At 36.1% G+C, this 15,805-nt stretch overlaps 1 protein-coding gene across 1 annotated transcript in view; it reads right to left on the bottom strand.

Moving 5' to 3' along the window:
- The window catches only part of LOC110027673 (ABC transporter B family member 26, chloroplastic), a 35,887-nt gene that overhangs the window by 5,044 nt on the left and 15,038 nt on the right, over positions 1 to 15,805 (bottom strand). The window contains exons 10-11 of the mRNA XM_020729187.1: positions 4,245 to 4,455; positions 897 to 970 (exon numbers count right to left, since the gene is read on the bottom strand). Coding sequence (XP_020584846.1) covers positions 897 to 970; positions 4,245 to 4,455 — 285 coding nt within the window. The remainder of the gene's footprint in view (positions 1 to 896; positions 971 to 4,244; positions 4,456 to 15,805) is intronic.

The following is a 15,805-nucleotide window of genomic DNA, read 5'->3' on the forward strand; positions in this document are numbered from 1 at the left end:
AAAATAATAATAATAATAAGAATAATAAATAAATAATAATTAAAAAAAACATTAGGTACTTCAGAAGTTTGCAAGCAACCTACTATAAACTTTTTATGCTCTCACATGGGCCCTCTACTACCTATGTTATTTTCTCTGGCCTCAACAAGGTAAAGGGAATCATCCCTAGTTTTTCCCAAGCAAACAAAAATATATTTTATTCTGTTACACAACCCCATGATCACTTTTATAATAAAACAGCAAACCAACTTCTCCAATACAGTTCACACAAACTACTAAAATAAAATAGTTAATTGATGACCTGATCTACTTGTATCAGTTCATAGTGATCCAATCCCAAACTACACAAACAGCAGAAGTGAAAAACATAGGAAATTTACATACGTAGCACACAATTCTTATGTAGCATATCTCACACCAAAACTCTCATATTTACATGCATAACTCCAGAGCCGAGGAAGTGGAAAGGGGTCATTGCTGCGCCACTTCTGCCAACAGAACCGAGGGCATGGAAAGGCAGCAACCAGGAGAGGCAACTGCTGCTGGTGTTCACATTAAAACTTGGTGTTTCAGATGGTGTTGTTGAAGAACAACCTAGACTGCGGAAATCGATTCGAGAAATCCAGTACAAAACACTTAAATAGAAACAGAAAGTAATGAAACACAGAAAAATGTAGAAAACACAGACATAACGATGGTTAACAAAATCAAAAGGAATCAGTAAAATGTGTTTTCTTGAGGTTAGACTCTTTATTCGACAAGTGCTATGTTTTCAGAAGTCCGAGACTTTTGGAAAGGAAAGAACACATAAAAACATACAATAAAAAAAACATAAATTAAATCTGGAGTTTACTTCTTTCCCAAACTGAAATGATTTTTAAAAGAGATAAAAATACCTTCCACCTTGAGGGATAATGAAATGATACATTAACAAATTCAATATGCCCAGTTAGCTCTTGCAGCTGACGTCCTGATTAATAGCAAAAAATAATTGTCAAACGTAATTTGCAATAAATGATTCTCATTTATTCAAAGCAAATAAAACATTGATCAATTACAAAAGATAAAAAAACATTTGAATGTTCTATGCAAATATTTTGAATGCATTTTGCAGTAATTGATACACCCAGAAGCTGCATGTAGCAATTTCATAATTGTGTAAATACAATCAGGGAAGCGAAAATAGATTTACAGCAAAAGTTTAGTGAAATGGACTATATCGCTAATCAAATTGTAGGCATACCAATATCAAACATCTAAAGGAATTGGTAATTAGAAGCCATTTAATTCGTACTAAGGTCTATTTTCTTCTCTCTGGGGTCTCTATTTTAAAAAAGAAACTATCAAAAGTGGAAATAGATTTTGACAAAAAAGGTTAAACTTCAAAATCACCCACAAACTATTTGAATATGTTAAACTTCAAAATCGCCCACAAACTATTTGAATATGACCAAGTTAATCCTATAGTATCGCATTTGTCAAATTTAATCCTACAACACCACAAAATTGATCCAAAAGGATTCCCCAAAGAATAAAATCAGATCACTTTTGTGTAGTCAAAAACTAAATTGAGATCAATTCCGTATCATAATGTGTACACGAGCAACTATTTTGAATTAATTTTGTATAGTCGATGTTGGAGAAATATGATACTCTGAGAATAGACTGATGAGACTATTTTGGTTCAAGCTTAAGAAAATGTTATATAAGTTTGATGCAAGATATACTTAAGGAAACCAGAAACCGGAATAGAACAGGGAGGAAAATAAAACAATAGGGTCAATAATGAAACCTGATAATAATTCTAAACAATTCAAAGTTATTTTTAAAATATATAAGAACTTGAATTATTTTAAGGATTATTTCATTTTTAATTAAATTTACTAATAGAACAATCTTTATTTTAAATTAAAAGGAGTTATCCAGACATTAATTACAATTGAATTCACATAAATTTGGTTTTATTGTAACACAACTTATATAAATAAATAAAATTCTAGATGGTAAATAAATTTTGAATGACAAATTACTCGTGGAATTTTCTCAACAATATTCTCTCCTTGCAATACTCCTTTTCCTCTAAACACGTTGCATTTGTCTCTCCACACAATAACTTCTCTCTCTTTATTAAATAGCTATCAAAACCCTATTATAATATTGTGTTACAACGTACAAAAATTATCCCCCTTTCCTTCTCTCAAACTCTTCCTCTTTATTTTGGTTAAGTCTAGGGATAAACATTAGTTGGTTAAAACCAAAAAATTGAATACGTATTTGGTTGGTTAGGTTCATTTTATCAAATGATAGTTTGATTTTTGGTTTGGGGGAAAGAGATATTTGGATTTCAGATATTGGCTCATTTGAAAAAAATGACTCTGGCAGAAAACAAAAATATGATGATTAAATAGCCAATATTATTTCCATTTTCAATTTTCCTCCTCAAAAGCCCTAAGCCTTAGACTTTCTCATGCCTTACAGAGTCATGGAAAGCAAGCAAAGAGGGAAGCACCGAAGCAAGATTCTAGATTCAAGATTCCAGGGAAGCACCAAAGAAAAATTCTAGATTCAAGATTGGATCGAAGCTACCAAGGTTCCAAGCTGTAATTTGCTTAAAACATCGGTTCTACCTATGGTTTCACAATTCATGCAGACCAAAATTAAATCAAATAAACTCAAATACAAAATAATTTGATACGTCTTGGTTTTATATGTGAATTAGCTAGTTTGGTTCTACCTATAATTTGATTTAGAATAATTAATTTAATAAATCTGTCAACCAATATAGCCAAATCAACCAAATGCTCATCACAAGTTTAAAAGGCTATTTGAACAAATGTGTAAGGAATATGGAGTAAAATAACTGCACTGATTTTGAGAATTCAGGTATTTTGTTCGAATAAACAGAGGGAAAGTATTTAAATTTGGCCAAATCACCAGACACTATATCCAATTTCGCCATTGTGCAACCCTTAGACACCGCTCAACCTCACCTCTTGCCTTCTTGTGTGATTCTGAAGACCCTTGCGATTCCACCATGCAATTTTAGCGACCCTTGCACCAGACCTGGGGCATTAGAGACCCTCATGTAAAACCTCCACCCTCACAGCTCCACCTCTACCTCCACCATCTAACAAGTCCTAAAGACCTCCGCCTCGCACAAACCTCACGACTACCATCCACCTAGAAGTGTGATATTGGCCGATTTAGATAGATTGGTTCACAAGTAGTAAACCGAGTGCAACTGAAATCCAAAATCTATAAAATTGAACCAACCAAACTTTTACTAAAATCAATCTAAACTGAACCGAAATATAATTTGATTTAATCGGTTTGATTGCACAAAATTAAAATTTAGCATTTGACAAAGTTATTAAAAATTAGAGTTTTAATTCAAACTTAGAAATTTGATATGATTTTACCATATCCTCATCATTATTTTAAAAATAGAAATTTCAAAAAAATATAAAATAAACATTTTATGTGCTCAATTTATTTTTTTTTTCAAAGGAATTTTATTCGTATTCTAATATTATTCAGTAATTTTATTTATTTGATTAAATGAAGATCAAAACCAATTTCAAGACCGAATGTTTTAAATTTTATACTAAATATTAAGTATAAATTAGTAATTTGACATGCATAAGGAAGCTAGTTTCTTAGTTTAATAGTCTAAAAGTTAAGACATTTTGTAAAATACTATAACTTTTGAGACTTTAGGCTCAAATGCCTTAAATTATTATCTTTGATTCCAAAAATATCAAACCACAACAACGACAGAATATACTGTTCAGTAAAGAAAATTGCCTTACACGTGCATAAGATTTGTATCTTTCCGAAAGTTTTGCTAAGAGAATGAAGGTATGTTCATAGTGTATGGCCAGATATACTATGGCTATATTCTTTTCAAAACCTTCTTCTGATGTAAACCTAAGTTAATCCAAGAAAATAAGTTAATTTACGAAAAAATAAAGTAGATTCACTTAAAAATTAATTTACTTGACTAGAATTCAATGTTTTAATATACAATCAACGTACTTACAAACAAAGATTTCTCTAAACTAACGTATGTATTATAAGTTTTATTTCACAATTCATTCAACTTCTTAATTGAATAAATCATGTATTTCTAAATAGTTGGCAAGGTATAATTGCTGAATCAACAAAGCATGAGAGAATATTAGTGAGATGATTATGAGTAATCTAGAAAAGCTATCATGGATAAACAAATAATAATGAGCACATGCCTCCTGATATGAGCTTCTTTCTAGGCAAAAGATCCATCAGCTGAAACACCTTCTCACTTGCTCCAATTGATTGCATCAATGAAGACCAATTGTCCCCAATCGACCAAGCAGAAAAAATTAGCCATTCGGCATACGCTAAGAACTTTGTAAGCAGTTCGGCTGTTAAATCGCCACGTAAAATTGAAACCCCACCGATCAAGACAGCAACTATCTACGAATTTTGGACCAAAGAATTGATAATTAATTAAGGTCATAGATAACAAAAAAAACATGATATTCTAAGCAAAGCATGTAAAATTTTACAAGAAAATCAGTTATCTAAATGAAAATAATTCTTAAATAATCTCATCCTAAAAATATTAGCATAATCTGCATTGCTCGAGATAAAACTAGCTATTTCACTTCATTTATGGGCTTGCACAGATGACATTTACTACTAAAATTATCATAAAACGAGATTAATAGTCAAAGATAATGTTGACCTCATTTTGAGGTCATTACTCTTTTCCTTAGGATCCTAGGATCTAGCTCTAGGGGTTCCTATTGACTATCTTAGAAAACTAGTATTGAAATACATCCCCTTAAAAATTCCAGCCACCTCATATTTCTCTTATAATGTCCCACATTGATGATCTCAAAACCATCGTCGTATGGTCAAAAGTGGTTAAGGACTATCATGGACTATCATGTGGAGACTCAGGGAGAAGTTCCCAATAGGTCTCAAGCCCTAGGACAACCTCTTTGGGATTTTATCATCACACACACACACACAAAAAATACACAAAATTCACTAAGTTGCACAAGATCGGACTAGAATTGAGCTTAAAGGATGGGTGAAAATGCAAACTTCTCCGGACGACCCCCGACGACAAAATGGACTGCGCCAACACGCCCAAAACACCAATTTTAACAAGAAAAGACACTCATATCGCCATAATTTCGTGCACGAGAAAATTGCATGCAAATCAATGAAGTCGTCAAAATGACCTCCAACGACGAAACGGACCGGGCCAATGCGTCCGGAACGTCAGAATTACCTAAAAATAACATTCATTTTGCCATGATTTAACGCACAAATAAAAAAATTATGAATCAATTTTTTTTTGGAAATGTAAAATGTTTTTATATTTATATTACTGATTATAATATTTATTTTAATCCTAAACCCTATTTCACCGCACACGCACCCCTCCCTTCTTCCCAGTCGCAGCTCAATCAAAGCCTTGGTTCGCCCTCTTCTCTTCAATTCGCGAGCCCTAGCAAACCACTGAGTCCGTCTTCCTCTCCCGCATCCCCTCGATCACACGCGACATTACTCTTCCCCCCACACGCGTCATTCCTCTTCCCCCACACACGACATTCCTCTGTCATTCGCGCACGCGGCTCACCTCTTCAAGCTCCGCTCGACCGAGCGGATTTCCAACGGTGAAACTCCACCTGGCTGACTCTTCCTTTGCCCTAGGCTGCATTTCTTCCACCTTAAATGCATTTTCTCTTCTCCCTTTACCTGATTCGGCCACCACTAGGGCTAGTAGGTGGCTGCTCGTCTTCCATTTGCCTATAAAATCCTACCTGAAGGAAGATTTTTTGTGGTTGAAAGTTTTTTTTGTTGCTTGGGGAAGTGCTGCCGGATTTTGGGTTTACTGGTGCTACTTGTTTGCTCGGTATTCCTTCTGGGTTGCTCGGTATTCTTGATTGTTGGCTCGATATTTTTGCTTGGTTGTGTGTTTGACTATCGAGGTGAGCTGAAATTTTGAGAAGAGAAGGGGTTGCCAAAATCTTTCTTCTTGGATTGGTTCTTCCCTAAATTGCTTGGTGGTTGGTTTTTCTCTGTTTCTTTTGGAAAAAAAAAAAGCGAGGTGCATTCTTCTTCCTTTTCTCCTTACTCTTGTTCTTCCTTATTTGCACCATTCCATTGGCCATCCTAAGAAAATAATAATAAGAGTAGGAAGGAATGTTTGTAATGTTTCACTAGCTCTGTTTGTGATGTTCAATTACATACTTCTTGATCCATGAAAAATCTGAAAAAAAAACATATGAAGGGCTTGGTTTCTGTTGTGAAAATCTGTGCATCATATGATCACTATATAAAATGTTGGGATATATATTTTTTTATTTTATCCTTGCACTTATACCATCAATTGGATGATGAAATAATCATACACTTGCTATGTTTATACATCTGCCACCTTACTTTGAGCTTGGCGTTGCTCATGTACATCATACTGGCTTGAGATGGACAAAAAGCTGAGAGAATTTTATTTGTTATTTGCAAAGGATGGAAGGTTTTAGTGCTTTGCTCATAAAACCTGAAAGCGTCATTACCTTATTTGCAAAGGTTGGAAGTCTTGATGCTTATGTCTTGCAAAATCTGAAATGTTAGGTGGCCTATTTGCAAAATCCGAAACTTTGGGTGGCTAATTTGCAAAATCCGAAATTTTGGGTGGCTAATTTGTGAAAATCTGAAATTATTGGGTGGCCTATTTGTCAAAATCTGAAAACTTTAGTGTTTTATTTTTGCAAAAATCTGAAATGTTTTATGTGCAAGTGGCAAAGATTGGAAAGTTTTGGATGACCTATTTGTAAAAAAAATCCGAGGCATTGGGTATGAGGAAAATTATTTATGCAGCTTGTCAAACAACTATATGCATCTGTAACATTCCTTTTTAGTATTTGGGCGGAATTAGTATAAAAAGTGAAACTTAGGTGCTAGATATGTAAAAACATGGATTGGATGACATGTAAATGTACATGGGCAGTGAGCTATATCTAATTTGGAGGTAACTATTTCATTTGATTCACCTTATGCTTGTTGCGTTGATCTCTTCTGTTCCAAGCAACATGTAATTTGGAAAGTTTACAAACATGCCCCTTTATTCTTCTGCATTACATATCTAACACCTAAACTTTCATTTGCTCATGCATGCTAGCCCTTATATGATAAAGTTGGTGTTAAACCTATAAATGCATAAGAACTTATGTCGAGCATGTAACTTTACACTTGAGAATGAGGAATCATAAAGGCATAAGATTGCCATGTTTAAATGTATTTAATTTCCTTTCATATAATGATGAAATGGTGTATGTGTTGTATACTTGAATACAGGAAATACTTCTACCTATGCAATACTTGAGCCAAATGTGCACACATTTGGGATTCTTGAAAAGCAGGTTTGGGTCATGGTTTTTGGTGATTTATGGGTTGTGTTTTTTGGCTTGTTTTGATGAATTCTTTGTTGGTTAATTGGATGGATTTTGTGGCTTTTTTTTTTTTGGCTGCGGTTTTATCCTAGTTTTGAAAGGTTTAGCTGTAGGTTTTTGGTTTGTTTTATGGGCTGAAATGACTGTAATTTTGAGGGGCTTTTAAATGCAGCTTTTGATGATGTTTTGGCAAGCTTTCGGTCTGTAGTTTAGCCCTGTTTTGGCACTAATCCGGGCTGATGTTTTGCCCTCTCTTTAGTGATGTTTGGGCCACATTTTGAAGCTTTATTCATTAAAGTTTAAGTTGCATTTTAAGGCTTTTATACACCAATTTAGGTACATTAAGTGCTGATTTTTGGAAGCTTTCACATACCTTTGGAGGACGATTTCATCATTGTTTTAAATTGACTGCGATTTTGGGACATTTTGTTGGTTCCTTTTGCTGCAGTTTTGGGCTGTTTTATGGCATATATAGCTGCAATTTTTGGGCCTTTTGTGGCGTATTTTGGCTGCAATTTTGACTTTAATTAATGGTTGTTTTGGAGGCCTTTTCGGCTACACCTGCAGGCTGCAGTTTTGACCTTATTTGATAGCTATTTTAGATGCCTTTTGGACTACAGTATTTGGTTTTAATTGGTAGTTGCTTGGCCAGCATTTTGAGGCTTTAATTGTGATGCAAGGGCGCAGTTTTGGGTCTACTTGCTAACTGTCTTCGTGCATTTCTATTGACTTTATTTGCCGATGTTTGGGCTGCGGTTTCGGTTTTACTAAATGGCTATTTTGAATGCCTTTTGGGTTGCACCTATGGGCTGCGGTTTCAACTTTATTTGATGGTTGTTTTAGCGACTTTGGGCTGCATTGTAGAGACTTTAAGTGTGGCTTTCTTTAGCTGCTTTCTATGGCTGTTTTGGTAGCTTTGGGGCTGCAGTTTTCTGAGACTCTTGTAATGTTATTTGGAGACATATAAGAGCTGATTTTCTTATATACATGCTTGCTGCATTGGACTGAGTTTAAGTGTTGTTTGAGGTCTTCCTAAATGTCGTTTGGAAGTTTTAAATGTGCTATTTGGGAGGGGCTTTGGAGCTATTCTTCGGGCTTTTCATGCCATTCAAGCGTTGGTTTCCTAGATATGTCTGGGAATGATTACATGTTGTTTTAGGCTAATTGAGTTATCATGTGAAGGGGATTTAGGCACTTCTTCGGGAGGTTGATTTGATCACTATTTTGGAAGAATTTAAATGTTTTTTAGGTTGACCCACTCGCTATTTCGCCTCTTCGCTTCCGTGATTTTGGAGATGGGTCAGCCTTTTCTTTTCCTATTGATTTGTTCTGCTTTCTTTACTCTTAGTTAATGATTTCGTTTCTGGTATTTATGTTTCAACATAAGTGCACATATATAACTTCTGCTATATATGAATCATCAAACAAGACTATAAGTTGAACGGTTTTGGAGTTTAAGAGAGATGATGACAAAGACATCCGCTAATAAAGTAAAATAATATTGCATCCTACAATATCGGGACCTGACCCAGGGACCTAGTGAGAATGTAAGATGACAATATTACTCGCCGACACTAAACTAGTGAACACCCTTGCTTTCTTAGACTGTCAGTGATTCTAACCCGACAGTGTGATTGACTTGTGGACGGTTCAAAACATACAAGGATATAACAAAAAAATACATTTCTTATGAAACTAATACTTTTGACCATTAAATGAAATTCAACTTTTAAATGCATGACAAACCGTAAACTTTGAATGATACAATTTAAATATCCACTTGTCATTTACCTGTACTGGGTTAAGAATTGTTCTCCTAAGATTGTCTTGTTGAAAATTTCTAGTTGAATGTCAGACTTTATACACGTGAATGGCCGATGGTTGCCTACAAAGTTCTTCGGAAATGATAAATTTGAGCCTACCTCGAACCTGGATTCTTATAGTTCACTTCGGTCTTTCATAGGTCACTTGTTCTTTTACTTGTCACTTGTTCCTTTACTTATCACTTGACTCTTACACACATACATCCATGTTTGTCATGCTAACTAAATTTTATGTGATACTTGTTTACTTTTACATGCGACATTAACCCCTTTTGAATGAGCAGCAGACCCGCCAGGTACACAAGTTTATTTTATACTTATTATATTTTATCATCTTTACCGTATATTTTACTAATTTTCTTTATTGCACATTTTGTTGTTTTTCTTTACTATACCTTTTTATTGTTTTTCTTTAATGCACATTTTACTATTTTTTTACTACTCTTTATACTACTTTTATTTAGTGCACTTTCACTGTCCTTCCGTTCCTACATTTACTTACAGAACCTGCAGAGCCTTTACTAAATTTTACAGCCTGTACTGCATATTTTACTACTTTTCTTTACTACTCATTTTGTTGTTTTTCTTTAATATTACTGCACATCTTACTGCTTTTCTTTACTGTTCTTCACACTACTTTTCTTTACTGCACTTTCACTGTCCTTCCATTCCTATATTTACAGAACCTGCAGAGCCACTAGGGTAGAGAACAGTAGGACCTATGTTAGGAGGTATACTGTGACAGGCCACTGACCCAACAATTGCATGTACACTTAAACCTTATACCCTTAACTGCTACGACATGGAGTACGGAGCAAGCCTTCATGGGCAACACGACAAAATAGCAGCAGATGGAGGATGACGATCTACATTAGCAAAACAAATCTACATCAGCTAAAGATTGCATTTGTTTAAATAACACAAGTCATAGGACTTTGAGGTGGTCTGTCTAATGCAACATAAATCATCACCTTATCTTTTAGGTTTTTGCACATTGTGCAATATAAGCTCTACCTCGTATTAGGATTCCGAGGTCATAGTTTGATACGACGTAAATCCTCTTATCTTCCAAGCTATTTGCATAATTGGATATTATGCAGATATAAGCTCTAAATAATAAAATTGACAGAATGAAACATTAAATAACATCTTCTTAAAATTAAAGTCAAACAATATGATAGTTTGGGAAGTCACCAATGCTCACCTCAGGATCGGTGATATCTCCTACTTTTCTTTCCTTTGATTCTAAAAATAATATTCTCACTTGACTTTTCTATGTCCAAACTTAAAAACCCTAAAACTTTGAATTCATGAAGACAGATACCTTTTATCATCATCAAGAGTTCTTTCAAATGACTTCAGTCATTTGAGAGATAATTAACTATAGGGGTTGTCCTCTCTAGGGAGCTTTAAGAACCCAAGAAATATAAACTCTATCTAATCTTTATATTAGATGGGGAAACCTGTCAGTCAAAATAAAAAGTACGCATACCAAATGGATGTCATAAAATTCTACAGTTTATTTGATCGAGTCTTACTACCAAGTAATGTGTATATCTCCAGATAAATACATTGATTGTGGTATTGTGCTCGTTTACTTAAACTAATAAATGAATGATATTCATCCAGCCTCATTTTTTTAAATTAAAATATTATTTTTAAAAATAATATATATATATATATATATACACACAATAAATTAAATCAAAACCACATTTTATATTTTTTAAAGAGAATTTTAACGACCGACACAGATCAAACTAAGAGGCTAAGAAAAATGAAGTTCAGGTAATGAAGGGTCAGGTTTAGGTCAACCTAAAGAAAATTAAAGATTTAATCCTTAGTTAATTTTTCTTATTTGAAATTCATATTAAAAATTTTATTTTTATTTTTACTGAGTTGTCATGCCCAAATTACTTAATCATGTTCATTTTAAATTGGGTTAATCCATCACAACTTAGCTATTTTTCATATTGAGTCGAATTGAGTTCGAGTTCAATCTGAGATTTTTGGGTTGATAATACTCAAGTTGAGTCACTACGATCGAACTCAAACACGACCCACAAACCAAAATTTGGAAAACCTAATCAAAACAAATAAAATAATATTTTTTGCAATCATTTTTTATAATTCAATATTACATACAATCACCAAAGAAACAATATAAACCAACCTAGAACAATATTTTAGACCGGTGCCTAGAGCACCGTCTACCAAATAATTTAAATATGTCTCGTGGAAGACAAACGGTAATTTAATTATTAGTTAGTTACAATTACAAGGTTATTGTCTTGAACCTTAGAGTTAGGCTTTGGGAGAGATCGACTACCTCTCGAATTGTAAGTGTTGGGCCTTTATGTATTTGGGATTGTATCGTTTTGAATTGGTACGAGCGAAATATAAACTATTATTTCTTCCCTAATTCCTATGGAAACTTATCTCATTCCTATCACATTGGTTTTAGAACAACATCCTGAGAGTAATGGCGATATAGTCGCGATTCTTGCAAGTTGGGAGCCAACAACAAGATCGCAGCGTACATGATTCTGCCTTCGTGACTAAATATCGTGACATAGTTGCAATTCGAGCTAGCTGGGAAGCCAACGACGGGATCACGACAGACAACGACGGGATCACGACAGACATGGTTTCGCCTTTGTCATCAAAATTGATGATACAATCGCGATTCAAGCTAGATGGGATGACGACAGACATGGTTTCACCAATGATGAGATCGCGGCATATAAGTTTCAACCTTCATGACCAAACCTCACGATATAGTCACCATTCAAACTAGTTGGGAAGCCAGCGGCGGGATCACGAGATATTGGAATTCCACCTTTGTGATAAAAAACCGTCATGGGAGTAATAGTGGCCAAGAAAGTAGATATCTTGGATGACAAATTAGACGGAGAGGTGATTCACATCAGATCTGAAATGGAATAGCATTTCTGAGCAATGAAATCATTGGAAAAGCATAGGTTCTCGACCATGTGGGGGGCAGTTCATGGCCTTAGTACAAAACTCCCGTCGGCCACTGTGGGAATGAGCGACGACGTCTACAGTGGACACAGGCAACAACAATCAGAAGAATTCACATGGAATCCAAGCAGGGTCGCTACCTTAGGAGGATCTGGAGCCACAGGATCAAGCGAAAGAATTTGAAGCGAACTCAAGTGACAGCACTAGAAAGAAATTGTTTGGCATTCGGATGGTTGGAAAAAACAAAAGCAAGAGGCATCAAGTGAAGGGGTCGACAATGAATTAAAGTAACAACATTTGGAGGGAATTGTGCGACATTTGGAGGATTGGAATGAGCGACAGCAGGCAAAATGCGAATTGGGGCTAAAGAAGATTGATTCGAATGATTTTAACCTGGACAAAGAATCATTGTGGGTAGGACCCTAGCATAGGGTTGCATACAACCGCGCCAGTCTCTTTGTTGTGGTAGTCTTCTGGGGGAAAGTGATTTAGGAGCCTATAGAGGCGGGCGAGCTGATTTTGGAATGAGTCGGACTTATGGAAAAACAAGAACCAACCTCGGCTTCACAACTAGAATAAGCTTCGATTGAGAAAATTAGAGAGGAAACTCCCCCATATGGAAGTTGAAGATGTCGAGCTTTGAAGAAGGTGATGCCTATGATAGGAAACTCCGCAGAAAGTAGGGCAAAGCAAATTATCTTGCTTCAATAATCCCATTAACTCAACACGAATACATAAACTAAAATTCGAAAGGTACGCGATCTCTCCCAAATCCTATAATTTTTGGTAGAAAATCTCTTCCAAATCTAAGACTCAAGACACAATCAAATGTACAGCGCTAAGCATAAACATATTGGCCTTATACTAAATAATAATAAATGACGAATGACTAAATTTCCATAGGCTAATAAAAACTAAATGGCCCTTGGGCGCCATCATAACATTACTCACCTCCAAAAAGACACATTGTTCTCAAGGTGAAAAAAACTAATGTTAAATCAGGTTGTATGACTCCCACGTGATGTCATCATCTGGCAATCTTTTCCATTTAATAAAAAATTTATAGTGACCCTCATCATCTAGAAATGTCATGACGCGGGGACTGGCTTGGTTGAACCGGCCCAACCAATTCAATGGGGGCTATCTTAATGGACGGGAACTGCCACCCGTTCTCCCACTCCTATTATATCTAGTATCATATATATATATATATAATATATATATATATATAGGGTTCAGTTTTGTTTTCTGACAGATTTCTGCCTTCAGACGTTTTCACCTTATTAGGGTTGTATCTGAAGACAGGTGATGCTACAGATGTATATTGCTTCGAGGTGGTGACGATGTCTGCCTACCCCCACATTTAATCCCTTCCCCTAGTCATTATTTTCATCTTTGCAGCCACCTCCCCATTTCTGCGACTGCCGGCCCCACCTCCACCTTCAGCTACCGTTACACCCTACTCGCACCCCATCCTGTTGACGTCGGACCTCCCTTATACCCCCTGTAGTCGCCTTCAGCCCCCTCCTGCAACTCAAACTGCTGCCACCAACCCTCCATCACCAAGCCCTGCTACCATCCCACTTTCCTAAACCTCGACTTGTCGGCAACCCCTTCCTCTTCACCACAACCTGCTATCACAACCCTTCCATCCACCTTATCTCTTGGCGCAAACCCCAGACCACCTCTTAGGAGCTTGTTTGTGCTTGTATTCTTTAGTTCCTACTTTTAAGAACCACGTGTTTCTTTTCAAAGTTTTAGCAATAATATTTGTGTTTTGTTGTTATTCGGGTTAACTCCGGTATCATATCATTTTGTGCACATCTTCAGTCGCATTCAAATCTAATGACACCCTAACTTCAAGTCAAACCTGGAGGATATCGCCGCACAAACAATGCATCAAGTAGTTTATAAATCCCCAAAATCTCTATCAACTCCATATCATGTCTCTTCCATGATATGTAACTTGATTAAGAATCTCAGTCTTGCATCCTGAATCGTCCTCATCATAGTTTTCAACGTCACCAATGTCTTGCACAAATTTGGCTCATCATGAAAAACCATCATCTTATCTCCTTCCTGAATACAATACAATGTCCAAATCAATCCTTTATAAAACCCCCCTCTTCTCCTCCTATCTTGTTCCCGTCATTACTTCTAAATTATCTTCCACCGGAAAGGCTACTGCAACAAAATGCACTGGCACAATTTGATGTAGAATCGTAGGCCAAAGTTCTTCAAAGAGAAGTTCTCTAGCCTTGAATTGCACGACATTCTGAACTGTTTGTTGTCGCTCATCACAAACATCACGACGTTGTGCAATTCTCTCCAGAGGTTGCTCGAATTTGTTCCCGATTCAATCGTTCGATACCACAACTCCTGATCTGCCTAAGGCAGCGACACTGCCCGAATGGCTTGCAAATCCTTCTAGTTGTTGCTACTCGCGTCCGTTCCCAACAACATCACTCGATCTCGTGGTAGGTGGAAGTGATTTTATGTGAAACTTCATAAGCTTAATCAATTCTTCCTGTGTTGCGAATCTCCTCTCGAATCAAATTTCAATGGAGAAAAACCTTTCCTCTATCCCATATTTAATTTGGCTCACCCTTCGTCCAATGTCCAATTTCTTCTCTAAGTAATTCATTTTCTTGCCAATATTTTCTGAACATATTTTGATCAAGAAATGTATGCCACGATCTAGTTGGCTTCCCAAATAGCTCAAATCACGATTGTTTCATGAGGCCAAGAAGGCAACATTGCAGGGCCTCGATCTCATCTTCCCACAGCCCGAACGAAGCCAAATTGTACCGCAATATTTTTCTAATTGAGCACAGTGATCCCATTGTTGGCTTCCTGGATAGTTCCAAATCGTGTGATTCGGCATATGGCACGCCCCAGCTCGGCAGAATCACCACTGTTTCACACGATCGATGGTCACAACAAGAAATTACCGTGACTATATCATGATCGGCTTCCCAAGTCCGCCTCAATCTCATCATCCCAGCAAGCTATTATCGCGACTATATTTGGAGTTTTGGGTCTTTGTACGTCGCTATCCCCACATGGCCTTCCCAGCGAGCTTGAATAATATGTTGCAATCTCTTTTTCGGTCTCCCAAATTCCCACGATCGTGGTTGTATTGCGAGGGTAGGTTACGAATGAAGGAAGTTGTGATCTCGTTGTTAATCTCCCAGAAATCGGATAGTCTTATACAAAACACTACAACTCGACACAAATACAAAAAAAAAGATAAGCACCTACGATTCGAAATGTAGGAGATATCTCCCATATCTTATAATTCGAGAGGTCCCAAACCCTAATCCTAACTCATGACTAGGGCTGTCAATTTGGCTCGTTGTTCGTGAACAGCTCGTGTTCGGCTCGTTCGTTAAGCCTAACGAGCCGAACATGAACAAATTTTTAAGCTTGAAATGCAAACGAGCCGAACACGAACAACAATTTATTCGCTCATGTTCAGCTCGAAATGGCTCGAAAAAAAAATTATATAACTTTTTATATAACAATATATTACATATATTATTTATATAATAATAT

Source organism: Phalaenopsis equestris, unplaced genomic scaffold (assembly GCF_001263595.1).
Source record: "Phalaenopsis equestris unplaced genomic scaffold, ASM126359v1 Scaffold000436, whole genome shotgun sequence".
NCBI lineage: Eukaryota > Viridiplantae > Streptophyta > Magnoliopsida > Asparagales > Orchidaceae > Phalaenopsis > Phalaenopsis equestris.